The sequence below is a fragment of the Abramis brama genome, assembly GCF_963993115.1.
Source record: "Abramis brama genome assembly, chromosome: 5".
In the NCBI taxonomy this organism is placed as follows: Eukaryota; Metazoa; Chordata; class Actinopteri; order Cypriniformes; family Leuciscidae; genus Abramis; species Abramis brama.
Genome location: NC_139967.1, coordinates 25,757,801 through 25,771,422, shown reverse-complemented (window position 1 = coordinate 25,771,422; position 13,622 = coordinate 25,757,801). Strand labels below are relative to the sequence as shown.

General features: G+C 37.5%; 1 protein-coding gene across 1 annotated transcript in view; it reads left to right on the top strand.

The window, feature by feature from the left end:
- Nucleotides 1–3,479: 3,479 nt before the first annotated feature.
- The window catches only part of wdfy3 (WD repeat and FYVE domain containing 3), a 75,221-nt gene continuing 65,078 nt past the window's right edge, over nt 3,480–13,622 (top strand). Inside the window, exon 1 of the mRNA XM_084113693.1 lies at nt 3,480–3,551. Coding sequence (XP_083969819.1) covers nt 3,523–3,551 — 29 coding nt within the window. The 5' untranslated portion in view covers nt 3,480–3,522. The remainder of the gene's footprint in view (nt 3,552–13,622) is intronic.

Genomic DNA, 13,622 nt, shown 5'->3' with positions numbered 1-13,622 from the left:
GTATTGAATTTTATTTGTGGTTCATGTCAGTTTGTAATATAATAATAATAATAATAATAATATGTTGTTTTCTAGTCTCGTTCATGTGTGTTGCTACTCGCTCATGTAATTCCTATTTTCCTTTTCCTATTTTTACATGATGGCCGTTATTTATTTTTCTTTTCTTTTTCCCCCCCATTTAATTCTAATTAACGTTAGCCTATAGGGTGTCTTGTATATAAAGCGTGTATAACGTAAACATTACCTTTCTGTGTTTTTTATGGCATATGTGGTAAAGTCTGTGTAGTGTTGACTGTCTGAGTGATAACGTACCCCAATTTCCCACACTGGATCAGTTGTCTGTCCGTTTGTCTGTCTATCCATCTAACGTTACACATGGACACTCATGAAGGCTGAAACTAATCCCAGTAAATCATCTTTCAAGTTGTGATTTGGAGGCCATGGTGAATTATTGGGACACAGTGTAATGGTGAAGTGGTGGACAGCTGCATCAGGTAACGTTAGAGGTCATGGACTCATGTGTGGCCTTCATACCTCCAGGCTGCTCATGCCATTTAATTTGTGTTGTGTGTTTTGGTGAGGGTATACAGAACTGTGAATAAGATAAGAGACAGACTATCATTGTGGTTTTATTATATCAACACACACCATCCTTGTATTGTGCAAGTCATTCAACCTGTGATTTTATCCCAGGGCCATCATAATATTGGCTTGGGGCCAAATCAGTCAATCATGACATAATTGCCCCTATTTAGAGGCTATAAACCTAGTTTTCAGTTTTTCTTTACTTTTACTATTAAACCTTGTTTGATTTTGTCACTGTCTTGTAACAAACAATGTAAATTTAAATGTCATTACATGATGGTATTACAGTAGCTAGTGCATCACATTTAAAGGGTTAGTTCACCCAAAAATTAAAATTCTGTCATTAATTTCTCACCCTAATGTCGTTTTAAACCCGTAAGACTTTCGTTCATCTTCAAAACACAAATGAAGATATTTTTAATAAAATCTGTGCCAGATCTGTCCCTCCATTGAACTACCACTTTGATGCTTCAAAAAGTTCATAAAGAGATCGTAAAAACTAATCCATAAGAATTGAGTGATTTAGTCCAATTTTTCTGAAGAGACACAATCACTTTATATGATGTACAGATTTTAAATTTAGGCTTTTATTCACATATAAACATTGATCAGCGAACATAAACAGATGCTCAACCCAAACCTCTTGCAGAAGCTCAAACGTGCTGCGTAACACGAGAATGAACATCATTGGTTCTTGCAGAAGCTCAAACGTGCTGCGTAACACGAGAATGAACCTCATTGGTTCTTGCAGAAGCTCAAACATGCTGCGTAACACGAGAATGAACCTCATTGGTTCTTGCAGAAGCTCAAACATGCTGCGTAACACGAGAATGAACCTCATTGGTTCTTGTAGAAGCTCAAACGTGCTGCGTAACACAAGAATGAACCTCATTGGTTCTTGTAGAAGCTCAAACGTGCTGCGTAACACGAGAATGAACCTCATTGGTTCTTGTAGAAGCTCAAACGTGCTGCGTAACACAAGAATGAACCTCATTGGTTCTTGCACGTCAGACGAACATGCTTGAGCTTCCGTTTACCACAACTGATGTGTGAGTTGATTAATGTTTATATGTGAATAAAAGCCTAAATTCAATCTGTTCATCATATAAAGCGATCATGTCTCTTCAGAAAATTTGGACTAAATCGCTCAATTCATATGGATTAGTTTTGCAATCTCTTTATGAACTTTTTGAAGCTTCAAAGTGGCAATTGCGTAGCTTTCTCTGGATGGACTGAGAGCTCTCAGATTTCATCAAAAATATCTTCATTTTTCCGAAGATGAACTAAAGAATTACTGGTTTGAAACGACATGAGGGTGAGTAATAATTAATGACTGAATTTTCATTTTTGGGTGAACTATCCCTTTAAGATTTAGCCCGAGTCATTTAGTAAACCTAATGTAAAAAACGTGTCTGTGAGTTTACACAGGATGTATAACTAAAGGTATGTTGCTTTATAATGTCTCGTGCAGTGGACTTCCAGGGTATTTGACCATCTTAAGTGAGATTCGCACGCAGGGAGCATTAGTGTTCAGTCTAGCATAAGGAGCCAGTGCACATCAATATCTCTTTACAGGAAATGGAGATGGGAAATGTACCATAACACATACTCAATACTACAAAGTTTGGCTAAAATGAATTTAGTAAAAAGGAGTTAATGCTCTGGATTTCTTTTTTTATCAACCTAATTAACTTCAGGTTTGGTTTCTGTGCAGCTGTTTTCAAGTACAAAACACATTTAAAACAATGTTTAAATGCAATTATTATCATGGCTCACATAACAAAAAGAGCCATTTATTTTCATATTAAAACATTTATTACTAAATGTAGGGACTTTCAGTATTACTAAACATACCAGTAGGAATATTTCTATAGTAACACACACACGTGTGTATGTGAAACTATGATCATTTATTTTTATATTTATTTCCATATGTTATGTTGTTATACCTAAAACTATACCTATAGGTGTCATTCTAAATGAATGTTTTGTCAAGTGAAGTGAGTCGTGCTCGCTGCTCGGTGTGTATTATTGAGCAGTGAATCAGCTCTCAGCGTCACACATTACACATGTGATATTTTACACAATTCAAACTTCAAGCTGTTACTGTTGACCAAATGACATTGTTGGAAACATGACTCGTGTATATGCAAAGAACTTCAGCCGAAGCGTTTTGTGTCATGAATCGGTGCCAGTAAAACCCTTCTACAGATTAAGCGTCACCTCTGTGCTTTTTGAACAAAGCTTCTCTTCATTAATGTCGTTGTGAGCTGCTTTTGATCTTTATGTCCTCAGACTGTTCTTCAGTGCTTTGCTGCAATTATATTTTCTAAGTGCCGTTATTGTTTTCATATCTGCTTGAAAAAAGGCCCCTTACGTAATATTTGGATCTTCAGTGATATCTCATGTTTGCACTGGATCGTAGTTGTTGGATATTTTCGAGTGGTTCAGATTATTTAGGTAATGTTCCAGTGTTCAGCAGTGTGTAGCCTAATTCCTCAAAATCTGATGACTGACTTCCCCTTTTCGAAATATCCAGAGCTAGACTAGAGTCATTACCCTGATCTGTTGATCGATTTTAGTTTTTATTTTACAACGTGATCGTTTCATAACCGCCATCTGCTCTTTAAATGTTATCGATGAATCCCCCTGTACTGCCGATTTGGTATCTCCTGGTATGACACTGGTCACCCCCCCCCATGATGTAGCCACGTGGTAGAGCTGGTGACAGGGAGGATCAGCTGTGCCAGTCCCTGCAGGCTTGGCTCTCTGGTACACACACAGGTCTCCTGGCAGTGCCAGCAAAGAGCGTGAATCGGCACTTGCTCCCACGGCGTCCTCTGCCTTCTCTCGTTTTCCTAGTCGACACGGCACAAATTACAAAGGGTTGTTTTCTCAGCAATCTCTGGATCTAAATTACCTCTGTAACAAGGAGGGATGCTTGCAGAGCACCGGGAGAACAGTAGGTATGGAAAAAAACATGTTTGATCAGTGTGTCTCCATGGCGACAAGGCGTTTGTTTACAGTTTAGAGCCGTGTGTCATGGATTTATTTGCTGCGATGGTGGTCTTGAAATGGCTTCTTACTTTCTGCTGAGGTTTCTGGCAACGCTTCGGTTAGAGAATCACACATTTTTGAATGCCACGTGAAATTCTTGTATAATTAAAGGCTGTTGAAGGTATAACAGATGAGTAGGCAAATGACAGATGGCACAGCTAGTGAAGCGATGGTGGCGTTTCTCCCGAAGGAATGATGGTGTGGAGCAACAAGAGGTTGCTGAGTGTTTCAGATGTAAGAAAGGGTTAGATCTCATTTTTTGAAGAAATAAGCTGCTTGCATCATGCGTTGTTTCATCACTGCTTCATCCTGGCAGTCATTCCTTTCTGAGAATTGTGATTTTTTTTTTTTTTTTTAAGACTTCAAGCACCTGGTTTCTGGCTGCTCATTGCGAATCAGGTCAAGACATGTTTGAAACCAAGGGCTTCATTAGACTCTGACTCAGTCAACACTGTTTACACAGGAAGGGCTCTTGACTTCAAGAGATAGATGTTGATTTGGGTGTGAGGTAACCGGTGATGGTGGTAATATTAAGATCATTATTTTGGACCATGTCACTTCAGCTTGTTACTGTTCACAGTTATTACATCACCAGTTTATGCCATCCTCCCCAGATTTAAACAGTGATTTACTGACTTTTGAGAAGATTTCACCTAAATGGGGATTAAAGGAGGTTTTTGCAGGACAAAAAGTTGTATTATCTTTGTTCATGTGTAAAGATGACCTAAAGGTTTCCGTCTAGATAAGTAGTAGGTTGTCAATCATCAGGTTGGAGTTGGAATGCTAAATTACTGCTACCTAGCCTGCATGATGTCACCTGTGGTGAGATGAATTTCACAGGAGATTCTTACTATACTCCATTTAGAAACAATAACAACATTGCAACTTTATTTTCAGTAAACTTTTTTGCCTTTGTACTGGTTTTGTTGAGTGTTGCATCTCTTATTGTATTGATATTCTTCTTGTATTGAGCACTGCATGTACTTCTTGTTGACTCTTGAGGGTTAGAAGTGCTTGACTTGTATTGCTTAAGTATAATTAAACTAAATATTGGAGGTTGCTTTGGTTCAAAATGAATGTTCTTGCTTGGCATCTTCCAAGAACTTAAAAATGATAAATGTGGTAATTCGTTGCTATTGGTAAATCTGTCCAACAACCTTGTAATAGTACTCTAATGTTTGAAGGTTTGGTTAGTTAGATTTTTTTTGTGAAATAAATAAATACATTTATTTAGAAAGGATGCATTAAACTGATTTATAATGTTACAGATTATTTATTATTAGATTATTGAACTTTCTATTCATCAAAGAATCCTGAAAGAATGTATCACTATTTCCACAAAAATATGAACTTTCTGATAATAAGATAGTTGATAATTAATAATAATAAGAAATGTTACTTGAGCACCAAATCATCATATTAAAATTCATGTGGATCATGAAGATTGAAGTATGTCTGCTGAAAATTTAGCTTTGTCATCCCAGGAATAAATTAGATTTTAAAAAGAAACATTTATTTGAAATTGTAGCTACTAATATTTCACAATATTACTGTTTTCACTGTTTTTGGTGAGCGTAAAGCATTAATATAGTACCAACCCCAAACTTTTGAATCATAGAGTCTATAAATAAGACAGTCAGGCTAGCTTTTTTGTTATTTTGCTTCGTTTATGTTTTTTAATCAGTTAGGCTACTTCACAGAATGGCTGCGCAGAATTAAATCATCTGTTGTTGTATAGACTAGACATTAATTTGTTGATTTCTACATTTTAAGTTATAACTGCTGGCACATTGAAAGAAAAAAACTATAATAACAAATAGGGCTGTTTTCGACTAAGGATTTTCATAGTCGAATATGATTCGTTAGATTTTGCCGTAGTCGACTGATAGTCGAACTTTTTTTTTTTTTTTTTTTTTTTTTTTTAGATAGCAGCTAGATTTTTTCCATTTCAAACAAAAGAGCTAAAAAAAAACTAAAAGAAAAACATGGTGTGTAACAAATACCTTTTATTCATTTAAAGCCAGATGAACAAAACATATCACACATATATCATAACATTTCATAAACATGAGGAGCAATATGAGAGAGAAATTTGGTGATCGTTGTTTAGGTAGCATTAAACCACGTAAAGCTTTTTCACGCCCATGAGAACCGTGTGGAGTCAACTCACAGCCGCTCCGCTGCCCTGCTGAAAATGTGAAGCAGAAACGCTTAATATCAGATAACGTCCATAATAATTGGACTCTGGGTTCGATTTTTTGACCATTTTCAGTGGTTATGAGGAGCAATATGAGAGGGAAATTTGGTAATCATTGTTTAGGTACATTAAACCACGTAAAGCTTTTTTCACGTTAGGACTTAGCCTATATATAAAGCCCATGAGAACCGTGTGGAGTCAACCCACAGCCGCTCCGCAGCCCTGCTGAAAATGTGAAGCAGATTTTTGAATACATTTTTATTTATTTACATTAGTAAGCTACAGGACATCGTCTTTCAAAACATGACCTGCGCGAAAGCGGAAAATATTTTTTTGTACCCAGCCCTTCTGATAATGCGAATGCGTCTCTGTCCCCAGCACATTTCAAACCAAACTGACGCCCATGTATTCGACTATGAGGTTCATAGTCGAATCAGACCTCTCCGAATCGAATCGTCGAATCCTCGACTATTAGAAGTCAGCCCTAATAACAAATTAAGTGGTTGTTGACCAAATATTGTAGGAACTAGGGATGTCAACTTACTAGGGCTGTCAAGCGATTCAAATGTTTTATCTAATTAATTACATAATGTGGTGATTAATTAATCGAATTAATCACGTCAATTTTGGTTGAGAAATTATCCCCAAAAGATAATTTAAAGTCATTATTGTGTTAAATGAGAAAAACATCAAATAGACACACAAAAAAGTAGCTTTATAAAATGTTTTTGTTTTTTTGATTGACAATTATTTTTTTGGGGTTAACTATACTTTTAATGGATTTTTTTATTAATATGGATTTTTTTTTTTTTTTTGTGAAATTATACTCTAAATAAGAAACTAAAACTGCCAGTTACAGGTGGCGATAAATGTCATTGAGTCATTCATTCTTCCGATTTGTTCAAACGGCTGATTCATTCAGAAATTAAGTAAATGGCTCTCTATATGAATGGGTATTTATCTATGTTTCCATCCAAAGTTGTGAATTTAACTTATGTGCAAAATTGGAATAGCGCATAAAACATTTGCGAATAAAGCACTGTTTCCATCCAGTAAGCCAGAGAGAACAAAATCGTCACTTCCTGATCAACTGCCGCTAAATACTCGCGCCTCAGAGCGCGCAGACGAAATGCAATAAAGTTATCTTGCTTTTAGAGGTGGATTCCTGTTGTTTGGGAAAGCAGTTGTGTGTAAGACAGTTCTTCTGGCAGGTAATTATACCGAACCACTATGACGCATTGTAACAAAATTTGCATCATCATTTCAGATGAGCAAAATGTCAAAATAATATGATGCTGTGCAACAAGAACAGTCCAGTGGTTAGTCCAGTTATGCCGTCCCATGTCTTTTTTTGATGCGCATCGGGGAATTGATTCTGTAAATGTGTTTCCATCGTAGTTTATGTGCATGTTTTCTCATCGGATATAAAGTTTGTGCACATTTTTAGAATTTGTTCATCATCTGCTCAACTAGCAGAATACAACGAGCATATTTATTTCAGTTAGAGGCCAAACTATACCAAAGTATTTGTATAAAAAATAGCGACTGACATACATGTAAACCGTATACACATGATGCTTTTGCACCACGTTTTGGTTTGTAACCGTGAAACCTTAGTAAACCATAGTAGATCATATCTTTATTTAGAGCAAGTGGTCTCGAACGAGCCCAGAGCCAACATAAGACAAATGATGTTTCATTAACAAAGTTCGGGAGGAGCACGTTCAAATAATCAATCAATCAACTCGTCATCAAACAATTACCATGTCTACCCTATCAGCGTGAGAGGAAGCATATATTAACTAACTCACCTAACATTCCTTGACAGTTTTCAGCATCCCTCCACCACCCCGACTCCTCACTCTTGGCTTGTTCTTTCACAGCCAGGAATACGGGGGGGAGTACTCTGGGTTCGGGCCGAATACCGAGCCCGGAGCCCTCTCCTCGGACAGCACGCCAAATACGCATTTATTCTATCTGACTTTTTTGTAAGTGTGAACTCGTGAATGCGTAGATTGTGGAGTGACATGCCATGCTGCTTGGCTAAAGCTATAGAACTTCCGCGATCATGACGCCGTCATTTGAAAATTCAACCAATGAAAAAGGCTGAATCCGAAATCACCCTCATTTACTATTCCCTACGTTAGTCCACTGTGTGAATGAAAAGGAGAGAGCGAATTCAGACAGCCGTTGAGCATACATCGATTGTACACTCGTTATTGCAGTGCAATGTGGGATTGAAAAAGTGCACTCAATAACGTCCACTATTAGCCTAGAAATCTAGACGCACCCTAGCGGCAGTAAAATGTATTTTGCAGCCAATGTAGTAGGGCTGCACGATTATGACAAAAATCATAATTGCCGATTATTCCCTTGAAATTGTAATTGCGATTATTAATTACGATTATCACAATTTACATTGGATATATATATATATATATATATATATATATATATATATATATATATATATATATATATATATATATAGACGTATATAGACATATTATTATACATGTTTACTTAAAAATTGTGAACACACACACTGTCCCCCTTTACTTAACATACACATTAATTGTAAGAATATGACTAATAGTAAAGACTACTGAGAAATAAACATTAGGCATAGATGCTAAATCTATTAAATAGCAGTCCCAAACTAGCTTTTGTTAATACAATGTTGATATGAGCCACCAGTCATTTAAAAATATCAAAAATAACACAAAGTGAAAATAAAGTGGCATTTTGGGGTTAATATTGGAACGACAGTTACCATGGTGAATACACAATATTAACAAGAACTGTTAATGAAACATGGAAACTGCTCCTGGTGAACAGAATGAAAATCATACCTGCATGCAAATCCTTCTTAGCTAACACACGACATACCAGTAACATGATTTATTGGTATTTTACTTTTATTTCGTGACTTACTAATTTACAACGTAACAATGTTGCATGCTCGTAGTTTCCTTTGCATTTTATACACAGCGCGCGCCGCCGCATTTGCGCGTGCGATTTAAGAGTGTGCGCTACGAACACAGTAGCCTATAACGGCTGACATGACTGTCACAGGAACGTCCGTTTTTCTGAGGTGAAATTCTTTTTATTTTAATACTTACAAATATGTCACTGCCTGGTAGTTCCTATTGTGCTGGGTTTTCTGAAGTAGTTGTGATTCGCCTCTCATAACATGCTCTCTAAATGCACGCAGAGTGGATTTTTTTTTTTTTTTTGTAATCGCGGCTTTGAACGATTACGTAATCGTGGCATCCATAATCGTAATCGCGATTAGAAATTCGATTAATTGTGCAGCCCTACAATGTAGTCTAGCAACTCTCCGTTGACTTTCGAGCTGGAAAAACCAAACTCAGGTCAGGCCAATCACATCGTGTATAGAGTAGGCGGGGCGGGCTTAACATAATGACGACAGAGTTGCGATGATTCCCTGCTACTTGAAAACAAATAATGGCTGCTGCTGCTGGCGAACAGCGGTCTTTCGAATCGGCTTTGGCCGCGACTCTGGAAGACTTGGAGTTAAGCTTTTCTTTGAGAAAAGAACAAAGAACGGCACTTAAGTCATTCTTAAAAAAGGAAGATGTATTTGTAGTTTTGCCGACCAGATACGGCAAAAGTTTAATCTAGTATCAACTAACGTTAGCTCCGCTGGTTGGCAAACACTCTGGTTGGTTGTAGCGCTATCCTATTGCGTGCAGAGGGAATTTTAAAGACAACCGTTTATCCCGCCCCTCGGATTGAGCCGTGCCAATGGTGAGTTGCCAGACCTAACATCTTGATGTAGTTCTGGCTTGCCAGGCTAGTCCACTATGGTTCTGGACACCACTACAAATGCCCTATTTAAGGGTATAGGAGGCGATTTCGGATTCAGCCTAGATCTCGGGTGTTGTGAGTGAATATAGTGGTATTAGGGATGTGCAGAGACTAATCGGACACTGTTTTACAGCTGGAGCGCGCTTGGATTGGTTTGATCGCTCAGATTGACAGGTCTTGATTTACCATGCGCCATAGAATAGGAGCACACACTGGAAGATAAATTGTTTGGTTTTAATTAATAATTAAAACCAACCATAATGAACCACACTCCTTGGTTAATTTTGTTTAGAAATAAACGGCTAGCCTACCAATCCATTGCAAGGCTTGAAGACATTAATACACTTCAAGTACTGTAAGTACTGCACGCTCAGGTCATTTTTCCTTGTGTGTCTGCTGCACGTGTTTTGCGCATGAGCCGCACGTGCCTCAAAACTACGCACTTAACAATGACCTTGCTTAATCGACCACCGACAAGTTTATTGACATTTTTGACATGATTATTGACAATTAATCAATCGTCGATTAATCGTAGACATCCATAGTAGGAACTCAGAGGTGTATTTGTGTTCAGGAATCCAGTGGGCTGTTTCGAATCGAGACAGCTGACACTGTCGCCTTTTGTAGCCTCTATTCAGTGGGAAATGTTCCCCTCACTTCTGCATTTCCATCACCCATAACTGTGGCAGAGATGTGGGGTTTGTGTTTACGTCACTCAATATTCCCAAGAGTCTTTGAAAGGCTTTGAGGAGGCTGAAGCGGTGCCTTTTTTCTCTCTCCGAACAGTCCTTCGGAGCTTACTTTGCTTTCTCAGACAGTCATTGGAGCTGGCAGCCCTCTAAGAAATGCCATGAAAGACTTAAAGCGTAAAAGGCTTAGCCACATTTTACTGAAGATTTCATGTCCCAGCAACCTTACTCCCCACGGATTATTCATTGAGGAAGGACACATAGACTAAGGTGAATTCAATTTTTTTTTTCATTTTTGAAACACCTGTTAACAATTATAATTCAAGTTACACCTTGTTGCAACCACTGTCTAAGCAAAAAAGCATGTTTTATGTTCAAACACAAAAACAGCGTCTACATTTGTAGTGGCGGACAGTTTATTTCATGATAAATAAAATGAAAGACATGTCAATAAAATGAAGGGCAAAAGGATTGATTTCTTCTTCTTCTTCTTTTGTGAGTCTACTTCCGAAGTGCTGACTTATTTTTTGTTGTTTTTGTTGTAATACAAAAGGGTGAAACTCAAAAAAAAAAAATTACCTTCACAAATGTTCACTTAGCCTTTCAGGGCTTCTGTACTGATATCAGCCATTCAAGCACAACATTTCTGTTTCATCTCTTGATTTCAAAGTTCAAAAACAGTTTTCATATTTGCCATAATTTACCACACATACTGAGTCCCATGCAATTGGCGATTTCATGAATGAGAATGATTACTCAACTAATGCAAGCATTCAAGGCTCATCTATCTTAGTACAATAATTGTTGTTATTTATAATTTAAATTTCTTTTTCCCCATGGATTTATTGCTCTGTTTCGGATATAATGATTTGTACTTTGGGGACGATGTGCTCCCCCAATGTCCATAGACCCGGATAGGATGATGGGGGTGCTTTACAACTGCCATAGATAAGAAAGGTCTGGAATGGTAAAGAACATTTGGTCCTCATTAACACTTGCATGACCTGATGTTTATGTTGTCTTTACCAGTAGGAGGCCAAAGCATTTGTATGTCAATTTTAAGAGCGTTACTGTTATGTCTAGCTGATTTGTGTTTATTATGTCGGATTAAGAAATAATTAATGGTGTCTTGAGCTCAGCATTCTTGCTATTATAACAATCATAATGGTGACTGAAATCTGAGAAACTAGTAAATAAGCTTTGAATGTTTAATGACTAGGAAAAGGAACTGCTCTGTTGTACTTTCTTACTCAGCAGAAATCATAGTACTTGAGGTGTTTATCTTGCAATTGGTTCTGTACCTGAAATTAAGAATGATTGGGTTGCAAAACCACAATTGACTATTGGCCACATGAGAGAAATGCTAAGCAATTTTTGTTTTACACAGGGCACAGGGCTTTTTTAATTACATTTATCTCACCTAAATGTAAGCTCACTCTATGTAGGCTATTTGTGTTTTTACAATGGGTTAATTTTGTTGCGCCTGAGTTTACACACAGCACAATGAAGCTTGATTTCAACCTTGAATTGAATTTACAAAGTAAACAAGATCAAATAAACAAATTACAAGCTGAAGCACGAATAAATAAAATACAAATACAAATGAAATAAAGAGTGCTTTAAGGTTTTTCAGGTAGGCCTAACAGTATTCAGGTACAGGAACAGTACAGAAATTGAATAAATTGAATGTTTCATTAAATATAGATGAATTCTTCTCGCTATCTTTTGTTCTTATATTAACATTAATGACAGACTGCAGCAGGTTTATTACGCTGCTGTCACTTTAAGCGCTAATGCAGGGATTCAATGTACTGATACACGTGTTTTCTTTCTATTTCTTTCTACTATTTACGTTCACTTAAGACATCACCCACTGTGTCTGTGAATACTCGCCAAGATGGGCATTTTGACATAGTTTTGTGCGTTTGACCATTTAAGCACAATAAAAAAGCACTCAGTTTGGTACTCACGAGCTGTTTGAGAGGCGATTTTATGTAGAGCGCACAGAAAACCGCCTCTCAGAAAGCATGTGGGCACTACTAAATGCTTTTAAAATAAAAAAGGCCTTGTATCGCACCGTGAAGCTCGCTTGTACAGACAATGTGGTGATGTGAAGCCATTTTGAAAGTGAAAGAGAAGATGCAGTAGCGTTGAATCACTCTCGCTTTTTGTAAAATTATGTCTCTCAGAAAGTTTTCAAATTACTGATTTGATCTGATAATCTGTGTGGATTAATTTGCTCATTCAACCAGCTAATTGAATAAATGTTTGTGGGAATTTCCCGCCTTAAAAGCGTGAAATCTGCAGTGATTGTATAAATTGATGCACAATACCCGCAATCCTGGGCCATGTGTGGCATTTTAGCAACTTTATAATTGTTCAAGTTTGGTCTGCTTAGATGAATGGAGAGTTTTGGATTTTGAAAACAATTTTACTGAATCACAATGCCATAAAATTTCTTTCTTGTGGTCTGAGCAGACACATTAGAATAATAATAATAACCATTTGTTACATGGAATAATATCCAAAAATTCAGGAGCCTGGATACAGTGCAGGTATTTTTAGTTAGATGGATGCAGTCACTGTTGCTCTGGATCGTCTCATGTTTCCCGCCTTCAAGTGTTGCTGACTTTCTCAGTTGCTGTAGATGTCTGCGGTTGTTCCCGTCTAAGAATCTGCTTCAACTCACAGATGTTAAGCTTTTTGCTGAGGGCATTGCTGAAACATAAATGTTTTATAACAGCACCTAACTGGCTCAAGCAAATGTCTGTCAGATGCGTGTCCTATTTTCCATGTGCTCGCCAGCTTCAGCAGATGATGTGAAGTTATTGTGTGGCTTCTTTGTTTTCCCTAAATTCTGTAACCATTATCCATTTGGATCTGATTCATGACTCACTGTGTGGAGCACAACAAGACATAGGAAGATAACCGTTTGTCAACACTGTTTGTCCAGGAAGCAATGCTTGATCACAGAAAATAAAATACATAAATGATAATAATAATAACTGAAAGAAAACAATTGATACAATTTTTATGAAGTATACCAATAGCCCAGGGGCCTCCTGTCAAGACCTATTTGTGGCAAAAAAAGTGATAAAAATTATCTGTATGTACAGTAGAGGATGGATACCCGACCCGAGCCCGACGGAACCCCGTCGGTACCCGACAGGCCGGGCCGGGTTCAGACAGATATTTACAAATTATGTTCGGATTCGGGTCGGGCTCGGTCACATCAGCGCGATAAAGCATTGAACATTTTAAAT